This window comes from Triticum dicoccoides, chromosome 1B, assembly GCF_002162155.2.
Source record: "Triticum dicoccoides isolate Atlit2015 ecotype Zavitan chromosome 1B, WEW_v2.0, whole genome shotgun sequence".
Taxonomy (NCBI): Eukaryota; Viridiplantae; Streptophyta; class Magnoliopsida; order Poales; family Poaceae; genus Triticum; species Triticum dicoccoides.
In genome coordinates this window covers 11,418,876-11,436,426 of record NC_041381.1, presented here as the reverse complement: position 1 = coordinate 11,436,426, position 17,551 = coordinate 11,418,876, and the positions used below count along the sequence as shown (strand labels likewise).

General features: G+C 46.4%; 2 protein-coding genes and 1 long non-coding RNA gene across 4 annotated transcripts; 2 read left to right on the top strand and 1 right to left on the bottom strand.

Annotated features, from left to right (window-relative positions):
• Window positions 1-8,700: 8,700 nt before the first annotated feature.
• Window positions 8,701-11,416, top strand: LOC119315750 (G-type lectin S-receptor-like serine/threonine-protein kinase At2g19130). The gene has a single exon (XM_037590248.1). The coding sequence runs from the start codon at window positions 8,704-8,706 to the stop codon at window positions 11,215-11,217; it is 2,514 nt and encodes an 837-aa protein (XP_037446145.1). The 5' UTR covers window positions 8,701-8,703; the 3' UTR covers window positions 11,218-11,416.
• A 24-nt stretch (window positions 11,417-11,440) lies between these two features.
• Window positions 11,441-16,058, bottom strand: LOC119315771. Of its 2 annotated transcripts, XR_005152781.1 has the most exons (5): window positions 13,829-13,860; window positions 13,520-13,669; window positions 12,807-12,919; window positions 12,294-12,485; window positions 11,441-12,178 (listed from the first exon to the last, which is right to left on the bottom strand). It is a non-coding gene; the product is annotated as an uncharacterized LOC119315771 (long non-coding RNA). The 2 variants fall into 2 exon arrangements; XR_005152780.1 differs by lacking the exons at window positions 13,520-13,669; window positions 13,829-13,860 and adding an exon at window positions 15,540-16,058 and having other exon boundaries at window positions 11,448-12,178.
• Window positions 12,397-14,717, top strand: LOC119315760. Its single transcript, XM_037590257.1, has 2 exons — window positions 12,397-12,498; window positions 13,117-14,717. Exon 2 carries the CDS (start codon window positions 13,169-13,171, stop codon window positions 14,564-14,566), a length of 1,398 nt encoding a protein of 465 aa, XP_037446154.1. The 5' UTR covers window positions 12,397-12,498; window positions 13,117-13,168; the 3' UTR covers window positions 14,567-14,717.
• Window positions 16,059-17,551: the final 1,493 nt, after the last annotated feature.

Sequence of the window (17,551 nt, the reverse complement as noted above, 5' to 3'; positions counted from 1 at the left end):
ATCACTCGGTAGGATTTTTATCACTTAGGCGAGCACTGGACTGCAGCTAAGCCCCCGAGTGAGAGGCAGACTCATCACTCGGTAGGATTTTTATCACTTAGGCGAGCACTGGGCTGCAGCTAAGCCTCCGAGTGAGAGGCAGACTCATCACTCGGTAGGATTTTTATCACTTAGGAGAGCACTGGGCTGCAGCTAAGCCCCCGAGTGAGAGGCAGACTCATCACTTGGTAGGATTTTTATCACTTAGGCGACTACTGGGCTGCAGCTAAGCCTCCGAGTGAGAGGCAGACTCATCACTCGGTAAGATTTTTATCACTTAGGCGAAATAGATTTGCAGGTAAGGTAATGTGTACAAAAGAGATTAACGACAATCATTCGGGAGAAGTATATTATGTCTTTTGATAACCAAACTAAAAGGTATTTCTTATTACATCTCATCAGTCTAAACATTTAAGAATAGAAAGGGCGGAGCAGATCCGCATTCCAGGTGCGTGGCTCATCTTTATTGTGTTCGACATTGAAGAGACGGTATGCTCCGCTGTGGAGCACCTTGGTGATGATGAAAGGGCCTTCCCAAGCGGGAGCGAGCTTGTGAGGTCTTTGCTGGTCCACTCGAAGAACTAGGTCTCCTTCTTGAAATGCTCGACCCCTCACGTTTCTAGCGTGAAATCGACGCAAGTCTTGCTGATAAATGGTCGACCGGATCAAAGCCATCTCTCTTTCTTCTTCGAGGAGATCGACCGCATCTTGCCGAGCTTGTTCTGCTTCTTCTTCTGAGAAGAGTTCGACTCGAGGTGCATTGTGGAGCAAATCACTAGGGAGCACGGCTTCAGCTCCGTAGACTAAGAAGAATGGAGTCCTTCCAGTCGACCGGTTAGGGGTTGTCCTCAACCCCCACAGTACGGATGGGAGTTCGTCGACCCAAGCTCCCGCTGCATGTTTCAGGTCACGCATCAACCTAGGCTTCAATCCTTTGAGAATCAATCCGTTTGCCCGCTCGGCCTTCCCATTCGACTGAGGATGAGCGACCTAAGCGTAGTCGACTCTCGTGCCTTGGGAGGCACAAAAGGCTTTGAATTCTTCAGAACCGAAGTTCGAACCGTTATCCGTGATGACGTTGTGCGGGACGCCATATTTGAAAATAAGCTCTCTGATGAAACTCACTGCTGTGCTTGCTTCAAGGCTTTTGATGGGATTGGCTTCGATCCACTTGGTGAACTTGTCGACTGCTACCAGCACATGAGTAAATCTACTCCTGCCCGTCCTCAGAGGTCCAACCATGTCCAGTCCCCAGACAGCGAAAGGCCAGACGAGTGGAATTGTTTTCAGAGCCGACGCAGGTTTATGAGACATGTTGGAGTAAAACTGGCAGCCTTCACACTCGTCCACTATTTCCTTAGCCATCTCGTTGGCCCACGGCCAGTAAAAAATCCGGCTCGGTATGCTTTGGCCATGATGGTCCGAGAGGACGCGTGGTGACCACAGGTCCCCGAGTGAATATCATTGAGGATCACTCGACCTTCCTCTTGCGTGATACACTTCTAGCAAACTCCAGTTGCACTTTCTCTGAACAACTGCCCCTTTATCACAGTAAAGGCCTTAGATCGCCGGACGATCTGTCGAGCCTCTTCTTCATCCTCTGGAAGTTCTTTCCTAAGAATGTATGCGATGTACGGCAGTGCCCAGTCGGGAGTGATGACCAGAACTTCCATGACTAAGTCGACCACGGCAGGGATTTCAACTTCAGTCAGATCTGTGGCGCTCTTGGGCTGTGGCGACTCTTCCGTGAAGGGGTCTTCCTAAACCGAAGGTGAATGAATATGTTCCAGAAACACATTGCGGGGAATGGCCTCCCTCTTTGAACCTATCTTCGCCAACTCATCTGTAGCCTGATTTTTCAATCGGGGCACATGGTGAAGTTCTAACCCCTCAAACTTCTTTTCCAGCTTCCTAACAGCATTGCAGTAACCGGTCATGGCTGGACTTCTGACATCCCATTCATTCATCACCTGATTAACCACCAAATCTAAGTCGCCATATACCATGAGGCGACGGACGACGAGTGAAATGGCCATACGCAACCCATATAAAAGTGCTTCGTATTCTGCTTTGTTATTGGAGGAATCAAAATGAATCTGGAGAACATAGTTGAGCTTGTCTCCACGGGGGGACACCAATACTACTCCAGCACCTGATCCGTTTAGCATCTTGGAGCCATCAAAGAACATAGTCCAATGTTCCGAGTAAACCCGAGTCGGTAGTTGCTGCTCAATCCACTCGGCAAGGAAATCCGTGATTGCTTGGGACTTGATAGCTTTCTTTGCCTCAAACTTGATGTCCAGTGGAAGGAGTTCAATCGCCCATTTTGCTACTCGACCAGTTGCATCTCTGTTATTCAGAATCTCAGACAACGGTGCGTCGCTGACGACTGTAATAGAGTGATCAGAGAAGTAATGTGCGACCTTCTTCATGGTCATGTAAATTCCATAGACAAGCTTCTGATAATGAGGGTATCGTTGCTTGGACGGAGTCAAAACTTCAGAGAGATAATAGACTGGGCGTTGAACCTTGTAAGCTTTTCCTTCCTCTTCTCGCTCGACCGTGAGTACTGTACTGACAACTTGTCCAGTGGCTGTAATGTAAAGCAATAAAGGCTCTTTGCTGATTGGCGCAGCTAGCACCGGCTGGGTGGAAAGCAGAGCTTTGAGCTCTGCAAACGTTGCATCAGCTTCTTCAGACCACTCGAACTTATCAGATTTCTTCATCAATCGGTAAAGAGGCAAGGCCTTTTCACCGAGACGAGAGATGAATCGACTCAAGGCAGCCAAACAACCTGTCAGCTTCTGAACGTCATGCACTTGCACAGGGCATTTCATTCGGAGGATGGTATCAACTTTTTCTAGATTGGCGTCGATCCCTCGTTCAGAAACGAGAAAGCTGAGCAACTTTCCTCCTGGAACTCCGAACGTGCACTTTGACGGATTAAGCTTGATATCGTACCTTCTTAGGTTGGCAAAGGTTTCAGCGAGGTCAGTCAATAGGTCGGAACCTTTGCGAGACTTGACTACGATGTCATCCATGTATGCCTCCACATTCCGACTGATTTGCGTGAGCAGGCAATTCTGGATCATTCTCATGAACGTGGCTCCGGCATTTTTAAGACTGAATGGCATGGTGACATAGCAAAAACACCCGAATGGGGTGATGAAAGCTGTTTTTATTTCATCGGGGCCATACAGTCGGATTTGATGATACCCGGAATACGCATCTAGGAAAGACAGGCGCTCACACCCCGCAGTCGAGTCAACAATCTGGTCGATATGGGGGAGAGGGAAGTGATGTTTCGGGCAAGCCCGATTGATATGCTTGAAATCAATGCACATGCGATGTGAATCGTCCTTCTTGGGGACCATTACGACATTGGCAAGCCACTCGGAGTGGTAGATTTCACGGATGAAGTCTGCTGCCAACAGTTGAGCCACTTCTTTGCCGATTGCTTTTCTCTTCTGAACAGCGGACCGCCGAAGGTGCTCTTTGACGGGTTTCACTTTGGGGTCGACACGCAAACGATGCTCAGCCAGTCCCCTGGGTACACCTTTCATGTCAGAAGGCTTCCATGCGAAGATGTCCCAGTTCTCACGGAGGAACTGGATGAACGCTTCTTCATATTTGCTATCGAGTGTTGTTGATATATGAGTCGGGGCAGCATTGGGATCAGTCGGGTGAACATGAATCGGCTTCGTTTCACCAGTCGACTGGAATGCAGAGTCTGTAGCAGGCTTCTTGGCTCAGAGCAAATCACTCGGATCTGCACTCTTGCGATACTCCTGGAATTCAACCGCCGCCATCTGTGCATCGGCGATTTTGGAACCTTTCTGAAAACATTCTTCTGCTTTCTGCCGATTGCCAGTGACTGTGATCACACCTTTCGGGCCAGGCATCTTCAGCTTGAGGTACACATAACACGGTCGAGCCATAAACGTGCGTATGCCGGCCTTCCCAGGATGGCGTGATAAGCACTCTGGAAATCCACGACTTCAAATGTCAACTTTTCTTTCCGTAATGCTTGGAGTCACCGAAAACCACGTCGAGATTGATCTGGCCTAGTGACTCGGCCTTCTTTCCGGGGATAACGCCGTGAAAGCTCATGTTTCTCTCGCTAATCCCCTTCAAGGTTTCAGCATATAGGATATTCAAGCCGCTACCTCCATCCATCAACACTTTAGTCAGTCGAGTGCCACCAACCACTAGGTCGACCACCAGCGCTTGCCTCCCGGGGGTGACTACGCGAGCAGGATGGTCCGACTGGTCGAATGTGATGGCTGTCTGGGACCATTTCAGATATGTGGTCGTCGTCGCCGGAGCAACCATATTCACCTCTCTGTTGATGACCTTCAACCGACTCTTGCTCTCAACATCAGCAAAAATCATGAGAGTGGAATTGACCTTGGGGTAACCGTCATCTTCCTCTTCCTCCTCATCTCTGTCCGACTCCTTGTCCTTCTCATTGGGCTGTTTCTCCCGGAATTGTTGGATCAGGAGTCGACATTGTCGAGTGGTATGCTTTGAGTAAATCAGATTACCTTCCTCATCTTTCTTCGTTTGGATGTGACACGGCAAATCCAGCACATCATTTCCTGCTTGATCCTTTACCTTCTAAGGAGGCCAGGGCCCCTTAGGTTTTCCCTTAAACTTTCCTTGAGCCACAACTGCAATCTCACCAGGTGCCGCTGGCTCGGCTTTACGCTTTTGCTTTCGACTGGAACCACCTCCACCGGCCTCTTGGCCGACTGGCTTACTCTTCCCGCTGCGGAGTCGATCCTCTTCTTCTCCGTTAGCATACCGGGTGGCTATCTCCATCATCCGGGTTAGAGTCATATCTCCAGTCCGACCGAACTTTAGAACCAACTCTCGATACTTGACGCCTTCCTTGAAAGCGCACACTGCCTGATGCTCTGATACATTCTCCATGGTGTGATGCAAAGTGGTCCACCTCTGAATGAATTCCCTCAAAGTCTCATTCGGCTTCTGCACACAATGCTGCAACTCGGGTAGCCCTGCTGGCCGCTTGCACTTACCCTCAAAGGTTCTTACGAACACTCGAGATAGCTCTTCCCAACTGTGAATACTATCCGGGGACAACTGAGTCAACCACGCCTGGGCCGATCCTTCCAACATAAGAGGGAGATGCTTCATTGCTATCTGATCGTTTCCGCCTCCAATTTGCACAGCCACTCGGTAATCTTCAAGCCAAGTTTCGGGCTTGGATTCTCCAGTGAACTTGCTGACTCCTGTTGCCAATCTGAAGTTGGGAGGAATCACCGCGGCCCTGATGGCTCTGCTGAAACACTCTAGGCCTGAAACATGTGACCTGCTGCCACTCGAGCGATCTCTGCCCAGGTCTTCTCTGTGTGCTCTGTTCCGGTCGACCAGGCCTTGGAAGAGAATTGATCTCGCATCGAAGCCTGGTTCCCTTGGGTCGACTGGAGCTCTGCGCTCGTCCCTGTGACGGCGTCTGTCATCGTTCTACCGAGGCACGTACGACGCACTCCTCAAAGGAGGCGTTGTCACTCGACGACGATTGTCGCGGTCGAACTGACGATCGTACTGCCCACAACCTTCACGCCGCGGGGGCGATCTTGGGCTATGGGTCGACTGAACTGTATCCGCTGCCACGGATCTGCTATGTATCCTATTCCGCGAGTGAGACACCGCGGAATTCTGCTCTCCTGCTGCTCGGAGCAGGGCCCGGATCTGTTCCAACCCTCGGCCAGCCTCTGATTGGGAAGGTTGAATCAACTCTGCAATTCGGGCCGCAGCAGTGAGGTTCTGAATCGGAGTTCGGTACACCTTAGGTGGAGGCGGGAAAAGCTGCCGTCGACTGGAATCAGGAACTCATTCCCAGGCTCGCTCATCGAGAGTGCGCTGCAAGTTCTCCAATCGAGTGCGCTCAGCCAAATTAGCCAAGCGCGCCTCCTCCAAGGCCGAGCCTCGGGAGTTTCTCCAACGATGGGCGTGTGAAGCACGTCCATGTTGCGACGACGAAGATCCTCTCTCTTCTGCGAAGAGAGAGGTTCGGGATGGTACTCCTGACGACTTTCATCACAAACTGAGCTATGTCAAAACACTTGGGGGAACTACAATTTGCTGCATCAAATATTTATGGTTTTCAGAATGTGATAATACATGGATTCATCGGGAAGAACATAAATACTACTTCAATGTATATATGATGCATTACAAGTATATAAGAATAGGGCTTGGATTCTCCTTATTCTTATCCACCTCGGCAATTTGGGATTACGATAAAATCACGGGGTTTTTGGAAAATAAAACAAAACAAGCCCAGTAAGAAAGAAACCATAAGAATTCTCGCGTATAAGACAATTAAGCACTTCCGTTGGCATGTCAACAATTAGACTGAACAATAAGTCCTCAACTTTTTACCCTCTACAAAATTAACCACGGAACGCGCGCATGCGTGTCTAGAAAGAGAGGCAACACAAAAGAAATTCTTGGAAGAATCTACTAAGCTATAGTAATATTCAAACTGAATAAAGCTACCATCACATATTGATCAATCCAATAATTAATGGCATACAAACCTAGATACTGTAAGCTGTACGTACATCTCATAGGAATAGAAGCAGTCAAAAGTTGGATATATACCTATGAGGTGTCTACGTACGTAGCTTTTGCCCATGCACATGAGGCAAATCCGATTGATCTTCTAGGGCATGTACCTATGTGGGTCAGAAAAGAAGATTGAAGACACCACTACCTGCTGATCGATGTCCGCCCTGAGAAACGTAGGCACCGGGTATCCGCTGTTCGTCAGCGTCGTCTGTTCCGCTGTCCAGAACACTATCCTCCAGCGCCTAGCCGGCCGTGATGCATCCTGTTGATTAGCTTGAGTAACAAAACCTGCTCTAGAGCAGATCGACGGGAAGGATTATTTGTTTTGGCGGCGGCCGGCAGAGTGTTCGGAGCCACACGTTCAAGAACACATTGGGGAAAGAGAGTTTTTTTTAGAGTATGCCATTATGGCGGTTTATATTTCATGTGGAAACAAGCTTACATTGTATGAAAGAACATCAACTAGAAAGTCCGGAGGCTCCGATTGCCAAACAATAGTACGGGAGCACTCTGATTTACTAGCTAAAGCATCTACCGCCATATTGGCCTCCCTAGGGCAATGATGAAAACTAATTGAAGTAAAGTTACGACATAAAAAGGAGCATTCCTCATAGAGCGCTGCCGCAGGTCGTAGAGAATTTCCACCATTCTGCATCACTTCAATGATCTCCATACAATCTGCCTCAATAGTGAGCTTGTTGCAACCTGTGTCACTTGCCAAGATCAAGCCATCTCTAAGTCCCCGTGCTTCTGCTGATGCTGCGTCCTCGACGAACGGGATGTCTCAGCAAGACACAGCAATGAAGATACTCTTTGCATCACGGAGGATAGCACCCGTACCTCCTGGGCCCTTCTCCAGATCGAAGGTTGCGTCTACATTGGGGAAAGAGAGTTAATTAGGGCTACACGAGCGGAGATGTTTTACACGATGGCATACACATGGGAAAATTTATTTTCGACGACTACTTTTTTTATTTGGGCGACTTTTCATTACATAGTGGCAATGGTTGATAATTTAGAGGATAGCATTAGTGGGTAATTTCTTCGGCATTAAAGTTGATCTAACAGTTGTGATATTTTGATGTGCAAAATTAAAGGTTAGATATTTCTAATTTTTGTGAGAATTTCTAGATTATTCTCTTTTTTCTCATTAGCCCATAAAGCACTTTTTATATATAAATAGATAGATTCCGCCATACTGGTATGGTCCCATAGCACGCCTTAGTTGAATTACAGTACTGAACATGTGAGTCTAATATGGGCCCTAGTGCCACCCCTTTTGGTTATTTTGTCTCTTTTTTTCTAGCTCACCCTTATGTGTTTTAAGATTGCCAGCTTTATTAGCTTACGACATTTGTTGTATTTCTGTTTGTGGTCGCACTTTCTTAGTGCTGGTCTTAGGTGTTGATTTTGCATTTCTAGTATTCGACCATCAAAGCAAATATTTCTGGGTTGGTTAGTAAAATGATTAATTTAAATTGTATATGGAAGATAACCCTTGAGTATGTGTGGTGCCTTTTCTGGTCTAGATCATTCAGTTCATTGTCTTGTTGGCTGGCCTTTTTGACAATTAGCATGCCGTGAGGGGTATGGTTAGCAATTTCCAGAGCTCACTAACATAGTGGAAGACTCCAAAAATACAGCTTTCGTGGTAAGTTTGGTGGAAGCCCCATGATTGACTTGAGCATGGCCCACGGCAGCTTTTGTGGAAAACTCACGACTGACTTGACCAAAGTCTATGGCCACTTAGTGGAAGCCTCATGACTGACTTGGACACTAGGCGGAAAGCATCATTGAAAGTCCTCCTTGGTGTGCTGGAGAGCTTGTAATCCCTGCCGACTAGCACGTAGTTTTCATGAAAATAGTGCCAGCCTTGTATTATACGGAGAGATAGTGGCACCAATCAGAATCCTGCTCGGAATTGGGCCACTGCTGTCCTAATCTGAATTTGATTGGTCCCAAATGAATCGTGGTGACAGTTCAGCTCAACAACATGTTCCAGCCTATATATACATCCTCTTCTTCCTATTTCGAATAGCAGAGCAGAGCACATCCACACTCTTCTCCATGCATCCCCTCTACATATTATCCCTTGGGCTTCTCCTCTTTCCCACATCTTGCTGCTCCTCGCCTGCGCCCGCAAATGATACTCTCATGGCGGGCCAAGTGCTCACCGTCGGTGATAAGCTCGTCTCAAGAAACGGCAAGTTCGCACTCGGCTTCTTCCAGCCAGCAGCAAGCACCATCAGTAAGTCGTCCAACAACAGCTGGTACCTTGGCATATGGTTCAATAAGATTCCAGTTTTCACTACCGTGTGGGTTGCTAATAGGGAGGAGCCCATTGCCCACCCCAACATTAACTCAACACAGCTCAAGATCTCAAGTGATGGCAATCTTGTCATTGTCGTAAAACATGATGATGCCGGCACTGAATCCCTTGTTTGGTCCACTCACATCGTCAATAGGACACAAAATAGCAGCATAAACACCACCACCACCACTAGTGCTGCCATTCTCTTGAACACTGGAAACCTTGCTGTGAAAGTCACAGATAGCCCATTATCGGACCTGCCGTTGTGGCAGAGCTTCGACTACCCAGCAGATGTTGTGCTTCCTGGTGCCAAGCTTGGCTGGAACAAGGTTACCGGTTTGAATCGCCATATCATCTCAAAGAAGAGCCTCATTGATATGAGTCTTGGCTCATACAGCCTTGGACTAGACACAACAGGCCTCGCCATCCTCGAGCGTCGCAAAAACCCTGCTGTAGTGTTTTGGCATTGGGCATCCTCCAAAACATTGTCAATGAGTATTATACCAGTGCTCACGACGATTCTAGATATGGATCCACGGACCAGAGGCTTGATTAACCCAACATATGTTGACAATGACCAAGAGGAGTACTACATGTACACTTCGCCGGATGAATCAACGTCTTCCACGTTTGTCTCGCTAGATATCTCTGGTCTGATAAAGGTGAATGTGTGGTCACAGTCCAACCAGTCTTGGCAAACCGTATATACCGAGCCTACTCATCCCTGCCTTCCGCCTGCTACTTGCGGACCTTTCACGGTATGCAGTGGCAATCCACATCCATCCTGTGACTGCATGCCGAACTTCTCTCAGAAGTCACCGCAGGATTGGGAGTTTCAGGATCGAACAGGAGGATGCATCAGAAATACACCGTTACACTGTACTAGTGACAAAAACATCACAAGTTCAACGGACATGTTCCAGCCCATTTCTCAAGTTACATTGCCCTACAACCCACAAAGCATAGTTGCTGCCACTCAGAGCCAATGCGAAGAAGCTTGTCTCAGAACATGCTCTTGCACTGCTTATTCCTATAATGCTAGCAGATGCTCTGTATGGAATGGGGAATTGCTTAGTGTGAGTCTGGATGATGGCGTTGTTTACACTTCTAAAGATATTCTTTATCTCCGTCTTGCTGCCAAAGATTTCTTGCCAAGTTTGAGAAAAACCAAAAGAAAACCCAATGTTGGAATTGTTGCTGCGGCAAGCATTGCTGGTATTGGGTTACTCATGTTCATGTTGTTGTTACTGATTTGGAGTATCAAATTCAAGTCATGTTGTTTCCTGCCGATATACTACGGCAATCAAGATAGTGCTGGTGGAATTATAGCCTTTAGATACACTGATTTAGTTCGTGCTACTAAAAACTTCTCGGAAAAGCTGGGAGGAGGGGGTTTTGGTTCAGTATACAAGGGGGTGTTAAGTGACCCAAAGACTACCATAGCAGTGAAAAGGCTTGATGGTGCCCATCAAGGAGAGAAGCAGTTTAGGGCTGAGGTCAGCTCAGTTGGATTGATCCAACATATCAACCTAGTAAAATTGATTGGTTTCTGCTGCGAAGGTGATCACAGGTTACTTGTGTATGAACACATGTTAAATGGGTCTCTTGATGGTCATCTATTTAAGAGAAATGATGCCACTGCTGTCCTAAATTGGAACAATAGATATCAAATAGCCCTGGGAGTTGCCAAAGGATTGTCCTACTTACATCAGAGTTGTCACAAATGCATCATACATTGTGACATTAAGCCAGGAAACATACTATTGGACGCATCATTTGCTCCAAAAGCTGCAGACTTTGGGTTGGCGGCGTTTGTGGGAAGGGATTTTAGCCGAGTTTTGACTACGATCAGGGGCACTGCAGGTTATCTTGCCCCAGAGTGGCTTAGTGGAGTTGCAATCACACCGAAGATCGACGTTTACAGCTTCGGCATGGTACTGCTGGAAATCATATCAGGAAGGAGGAATTCCTCACTTGAAACATCATACTACACTAGCAGCAGCAGCAGTTACCACAATGTCGAGTATTTCCCTGTACAAGCCATCAACAAGCTTCACGGCGGAGATGTGAAGAGTTTGGTGGATCCAGAATTACATGATGACTTTAATTTGGAAGAGGCTGAAAGAGTTTGCAAAGTTGCGTGTTGGTGCATCCAAGATAATGAGTTTGATCGGCCGACTATGGGTGAAGTGGTCCGGGTTCTCGAGGGTCTGCAGAAGATTGATATCCCCCCCATGATAAGGCTACTTGCAGCTCTAACAGAACACTGATGCTGCAACTTCAGTGTAATAATAATAATTTGTAGAGTAGTTCGCTTTGTTTCAGCATTTTTTCTAAAGTTGTAATGTGGAGCAGAAGGAATAATGAGAGGAGGCAACCTTGCATTTGCAAATCATCTGTTTGCATTTTTTATGTTACGCAAGCATTTTAGCAAAATATGGCCTTGGTAGAAATTTTCTGTTGATGTGTCACTTGTAAGCTGCTTATATTCCCAAATCATCCAAGTAAATAAGTTTTCACAACCACCAGGAACAAAAAGATGCATCTTCTCATCCAACGTATAAAGGAAATGATGCACTACATTATGCGGTAAATTCCAGTTCCTCTTTGTATGAATAACATAAATTGTTACGTACTCCCTCCGGTTCCAATTACTTGTCGCGAGCGCTATAGAAATAACATTTTGCAAAAAGGTCCTCCCGGTTTTGAATCTTCTCCATCCTGGCCCTCGTCCCGTGGCTTGGAAGCTCCTTCGCTGCTCCGCCGTCCTTCCCCGCCGGCCGCCTACCTCCGCCCCAATCAAGAGCCTGATTTCGGCTGTTGCTGCGCTGCTCCGCCATCCGCAGCTCTGTCTCCCTCCGCCGCAGCGCCGTTGTCCTTCCCCGCCGGCTGCCTGCCTCCACTCCAATTGAGAGCTCCGTCACCGAGGTCTGCCGTTGCTGCGCTGCTCCGCCGTCCGCAGCTCCCTCACCCTCCGCCGCAACATCGACATCCTTCCCCGCCGGCCGCAGGTCCCTCGCCGGCGCCACCCTCCGCTCCAATCGAGAGCCCAAGGTCCGCCGCTGCTCCGCCGTCCGCAGCTCCTTAACCCTCTGCCGCTGCTCCGCGTCCGCAGCTCCCTTACCCTTCGCCGCTGCTCCGGCGTTCATAGCTCCGACAACTCGAATTGATCATCTGCTCCTCTTGGCGTGAATTTGTGCTCTAAATACCACAAGGCTGGAGCGATTTGAACTGAAATTTTCACGTCCCCCATAAGCAATCACAAAAAGAGAGTAAGTACTCACATCCCCCATAAGCAATCACAAAAAGAGAGTAAGTACTACAGCTTGGTTCTGTTGCTCGATACCTGTGATTAATCTGCTGCTCCTATTGATCCTCTCGACGCAGCGGGCAGCGGCTACTGTCCTCTTGATCCTTTGATGTTCCTGTCAACTGGTTCCTCTCTGTTGTGTTCATCAAGGAAATGGTGATCACACTCTGAAGACTGTCAAATCACACTCTGAAGATCACACTCACAAATCTGCAAGCAAATCAAAACCTACAGATACTAGGTTAGCACACTCTGAAGATCACACTTACTCCATTTTCAGTAGACAGTAATTACTCTACTGTATATATTGTTGAATAGTGTACATCAAAGTAGAGCACACCCAAAAATTCAGTGTAGACAGTAGGAGTAAGCATAGACAGTAGACAATAGGAGAAAGTAAAAACAATGTAGGCTTCTCTTTTTGGCTGATTTTTGTTTATTATACTGGTGTCACTGTATTGACAGCAAAAAATAATAAGATGTAAATTTCACCAAGAAGTAATAAGATGCTAAGGAGTATTGTTGTCAAAGTGTCAACAGTAGGAGTACCTTTTGTTTTGCTGTTTTGTTCTTGGAAGTAATAACATGTTGTTAACTGACATTAACATGCCATTCTGTTCTGTTCTTGGAGTAGTTCCAATAACATGTTGTTAACTGAGTTCCTATAACAGTGAAACAGTAATTAGTTAGACAGTGAATAAAGCAATACCCCTGACTGAAACATAAAGCATACAAAAGGAATATATGGTTGATGATCTACTGCCAAAACAAAATAAAGCAGTACAGATACAAGAGTAACTTGCTTATTTTCATGCTTACTGTCATGCTTTTTTAAATGAATGCTTATTGTCATGATCAGGTGAGAACATGTTGAGGACCTGAATCAGAACAGAGAGCAGAGGTACAACACTATGGTGCTCCCAGATCTGAATAGCACTCCACCTGGAGGAGAGGAAGATGTACATATGTCTGAAGAAGAGGAAGATGTACATATGCCTGAAGGAGAGGAAGATGTATGTATACCACGGGCAAAACCAGATCTACCAGACACTCACAAATTTGCAGCATATATTGCACTAAAAGCACTTAGCAGGGATGGAGAAATTGACAAGAGAGACAAAGAACGTGTAGCTGGTCTGCTGAACACAAGTGTCAGAACCGTTGAAAGAATATGGAAGGAGGCAAATGCCCAGCTTGCAAGAGGAGAAGAGATCAATGTGTCTAATAAAAGGAAGCGGAGATGTGGTAGAAAGAGGGCAGACCTTGATCTCTCGAGGATACCTTCAATTCCCCTCAACAAAAGGTCTACACTGAGGGCACTCGCTAGGTCTCTGGATGTACCATATTCTACCTTGCGGAGAAGGTTCAAATGGGGAAAGATAAGGAAACACACAAACAGTCTGAAGCCCACTCTGAAACCAGAAAACAAGCTATCAAGGCTCAAGTTTTGCATTTCAATGATTGATCAAACAACAATAGCAGATGCAATGCCCTCTTTCATTGATATGCAGAACATAGTTCACATCGACGAGAAATGGTTTGATATGACGAAAAGGAACAGAACCTATTACCTCCATGAAGAAGAACCAGATCCGGTGCGCACTGTTCAAAACAAGAATAGTATCGGCAAGGTCATGTTCTTAACAGCAGTTGCGAGGCCACGATTTGATGATCAAGGAAATGTAACATTTGATGGCAAGATAGGAGTATGGGCCTTCATCAAAGAAACTCCAGCAAAAAAGGATTCCAAGAACAGACTCAAAGGGACTAAGGAACTAAAGTCGGTCACAGTTACTAGGAATGTGATGAGGGAATACCTATGTGAAAAGGTCATTCCAGCCATTGAAGTACAGTGGCCCGAAGACAATCGAACCATCTACATCCAGCAAGATAACGCAAGAACACATGTTCCTCCAGATGATTCAGATTTTCTAGCTGCCGTAGCAGAATCAGAACTGGATATCAGGTTGATGCAGCAGCCTGCAAATTCACCTGATATGAATGTCCTGGATCTTTGCTTCTTCAGCTCAATTCAGTCCTTGACGCTTGAAAGTGCACCAAACAACATCAAGGAACTGATAGAATCAGTTGAAGAAGCATATGATAGGTATGAAGTGCACAAACTGGCGAGAGTGTTTATAACCTTACAGTCAGTCCTGATTGAGGTTATGAGAGTTGAGGGAGGTACAGGATACAAGATCCCGCACATGAACAAAGATAGGATGGAGAGGGAGGGGATGCTACATATCAATCTAAGATTCGATGCTGAGCTATATTGGAAAACATTGGACATTATAGAGGGTCACTAAAGGAGAAGCAAACACATGAAAGATGAAAGAGGGAGTAATTGTTAATGATTATTTGTTAATGTGCTGTTAATTGCATGTAACCACAGAATATATTCATGTATAATCATATTTTGTTAATTTGTATGTCAATGGAGTAAAAAAGCTTACTGAATTCTCTTTCTCTCTTTTATTAAGAGTAGGAGTGTTGTTAATTGTTAATTTGGATTAACTGGAATAATTTGGATTAATTGAAGATAAAGGAGGAGCAGAAAAAGAAAAAAGAAAAATTTGGACAAGAATTACTCCAATAACATGTTTGGACAAGAATTACTCCTTACATGCTTGTTGGCCTTAATTGCCCTCTAGTGGAGTTAAATAAATGGAGTACTACAAGTGTGTTGCAAACACAACTCCCTCTGTTTCATTTTTCTTTACATACTCCAACATTATGTTGTTGTTTACAGAGTAGAAAATATTTGAAGGAGTAAGGTTAATTGTACTGTTCATTTTGCACCACAAAGCACCATAGCACCATGGAAAATTATTCCTGTTCTCTGTAGAACTACTCCGTGGAAAATTACAGAAAATTAGTCCAGTTCTCTGCAGTACTACTCCATGGAAAATTGCAGAAATTTTGAGTCAAAATCTACACAGTGATGTAATGATCAGAACATCATATGATTGCGTTGGTAATGCCCAAAAATTCAAGGTTGCATATGCTCCAATACCCAGATGTGAAACCACAAAGTTAGACCCAATTCATCTAGATGAACTGAACATTAACCATAGTGATGTCAGCTGGAGGTCAATCTGCACATAGATTTAAATTGCAGAAAATCTACACATGTTCGCTGTAGCAATCTACACAGTACAGACAAAATTGCAGCCATGGTTGATGCTCTTTCAGGCCAAAAAAGAGCTACTGTACCCCACTACTCTGTACAAAATTGCAGAAATTGCAGAAAAACTTTTCCATGATGAAAATTGGCAGTACCTAGAGCGGTGATGAAGAAGGCGGTCTTCATATGGTGACCTTCTTGTAGCCGTCCGGCGAGGTGACAGCACGATCCCCTCCACCGCCACAGATCTCCAGCCACCCCGGAGCCCTTGCGGGATGCGGCAGGGCACTATGAACACCCCGGAGCCGTGGGTGACAGCGAAGAGGAGGATCCGCGGTACCACGAAGCTGAGCGCGTCCATGGCGAAGTGCTAGGCGGCGCTGTGTTCTGCAGAGGAGAAAGATGCCATTTTTCCCAATGGAGTGAGAGGGGGAGCTACGCAGAGGAGTAAGCCGGAGGAGGGAGCGGGCGAGCTGCGTAGAGAAGGGGGCGGAGGAGCTACGCAGGGAGGAGGGAGCGGGAGGAAGGCGCGGGCGAGCTGCACGGAGGCCGACGATGGCGCGGCGGAGCAAGCAGAGTCACGGGAGGGGGCGAGAGCAGCGGCGAGGATCGCGGGTTGTGTCGGAATAAAGGGGTGGGTGTTTTTGCAAATTGACCAGCGCGACGAGTATTTCGAACCGGAGGGAGTATTACATTTCTTCAGGTCTTGCTTTACATTTCTTCAAGCTTCAGGTCTTGTTACTGCTGCCGTTCATCTGAACATTGCCTCCCAGAACCAAGCCGGCCCTGAACCTGCAGCCCATTGCCCAACCGAATTCGCCACTTGCGATTGGAGAGCTGAACAGACAGTAGTCTGGGATCTTGCTCCATCTGCTGCTGCTTATACATAGTCTAAGGATGGTTTCCCTGAACTCTCCTTCGAAGCCGTCCATCTTGACCGATTTGCCAACGGACACGGTCTGTTTCGCCATCTTCGAGATACCACCATGACTGCTTGCGATATCCCAGCAACAGTTCTCGAGTGTCTGTTTTTTGCAGGGAAAGAAAGGAAAAGGGAGCATGTCAAACATGTCTGGGAAATGCCAGAATGCTCAAACTTAAACGCCCTTGAAGCTGCGCAAAAGTATGTCTGCCTAGTTGCAAATATAACGTTTCTGTGACTGAAGTGGAAAACAATCTCGAAACAAGCTTTGGCCCCGCTTTATATATAAAGCACCAACAAACAGAGTACATGGCTGAGCGATACAATATAGTGGGGAGACCCACTTACAAATTAAGCACATCAAAAGTAAACATGAAGAACAAGCCAGATACCTAGCCTGGGCCGGACCAAAGAACCTGAGCACCACGACAACGCCCCCAAGAGGGTGACGACGCGAAGCGACGCCGCTGCCGAGTCCAAACAGACAGACTAGAGTTTTCACCCAGAGAACAATGAGTTTGATCTGCCAACGATAAGTGAAGTGGTTTGGGTTCTCTGAGTGAAGCGGAAAACGACGAGTTTGATCTCCTGACGATGAGTGAAGTGGTCCGGGTTCTCGATGGTTCTCTGATGCCAAGACTACTCGCAGCCCTAAGAGAATCAGTCATCTGATGCTGCAACTTCGATGTAATAATAATTTGTAGTCCGTCAATGTTACTGATTCTTGATTCAGCAAATTTGGAGCAGTGATGTGGATGATTATATATGGTAAGCAAGGCAGAACTGCATAAATACACCGAGCAAGAAAACTTTGTAGCAAAGTTTGCAATCTTTTTTTGTTTGACCGGAACCATGGCAGGGGAAGCCAACCTGCACCGAACTTTTATTGAATTGATTGAAGAATTTGGCGCAACCGAGAGAAAAAAAAGGAAAAGAGAAAATATGTTACAAGAACGAGGCTAAGTTCAACTTCTTTTTTGATTAGGCAGTTTACTCATGAACTGGTCCATTAAATAAGATCGAACTCCAGATAAAACTGACATTGGCGCGTATCCATCATCTTAGACACCTGGTTCCGCATTAGCTTGAGATCCTGGAGCAACTTTAAAGCTAATCTAATTAAAAATATAATTGGCCAATTCGAGACGTGAGATGGGGAGCAACTTCAACATAAAGGAGAGAATATATCAGCAAACTTACAATTCGATTGAGCGACAGTTTCAGATGTTCTCCTTCACCCCTATT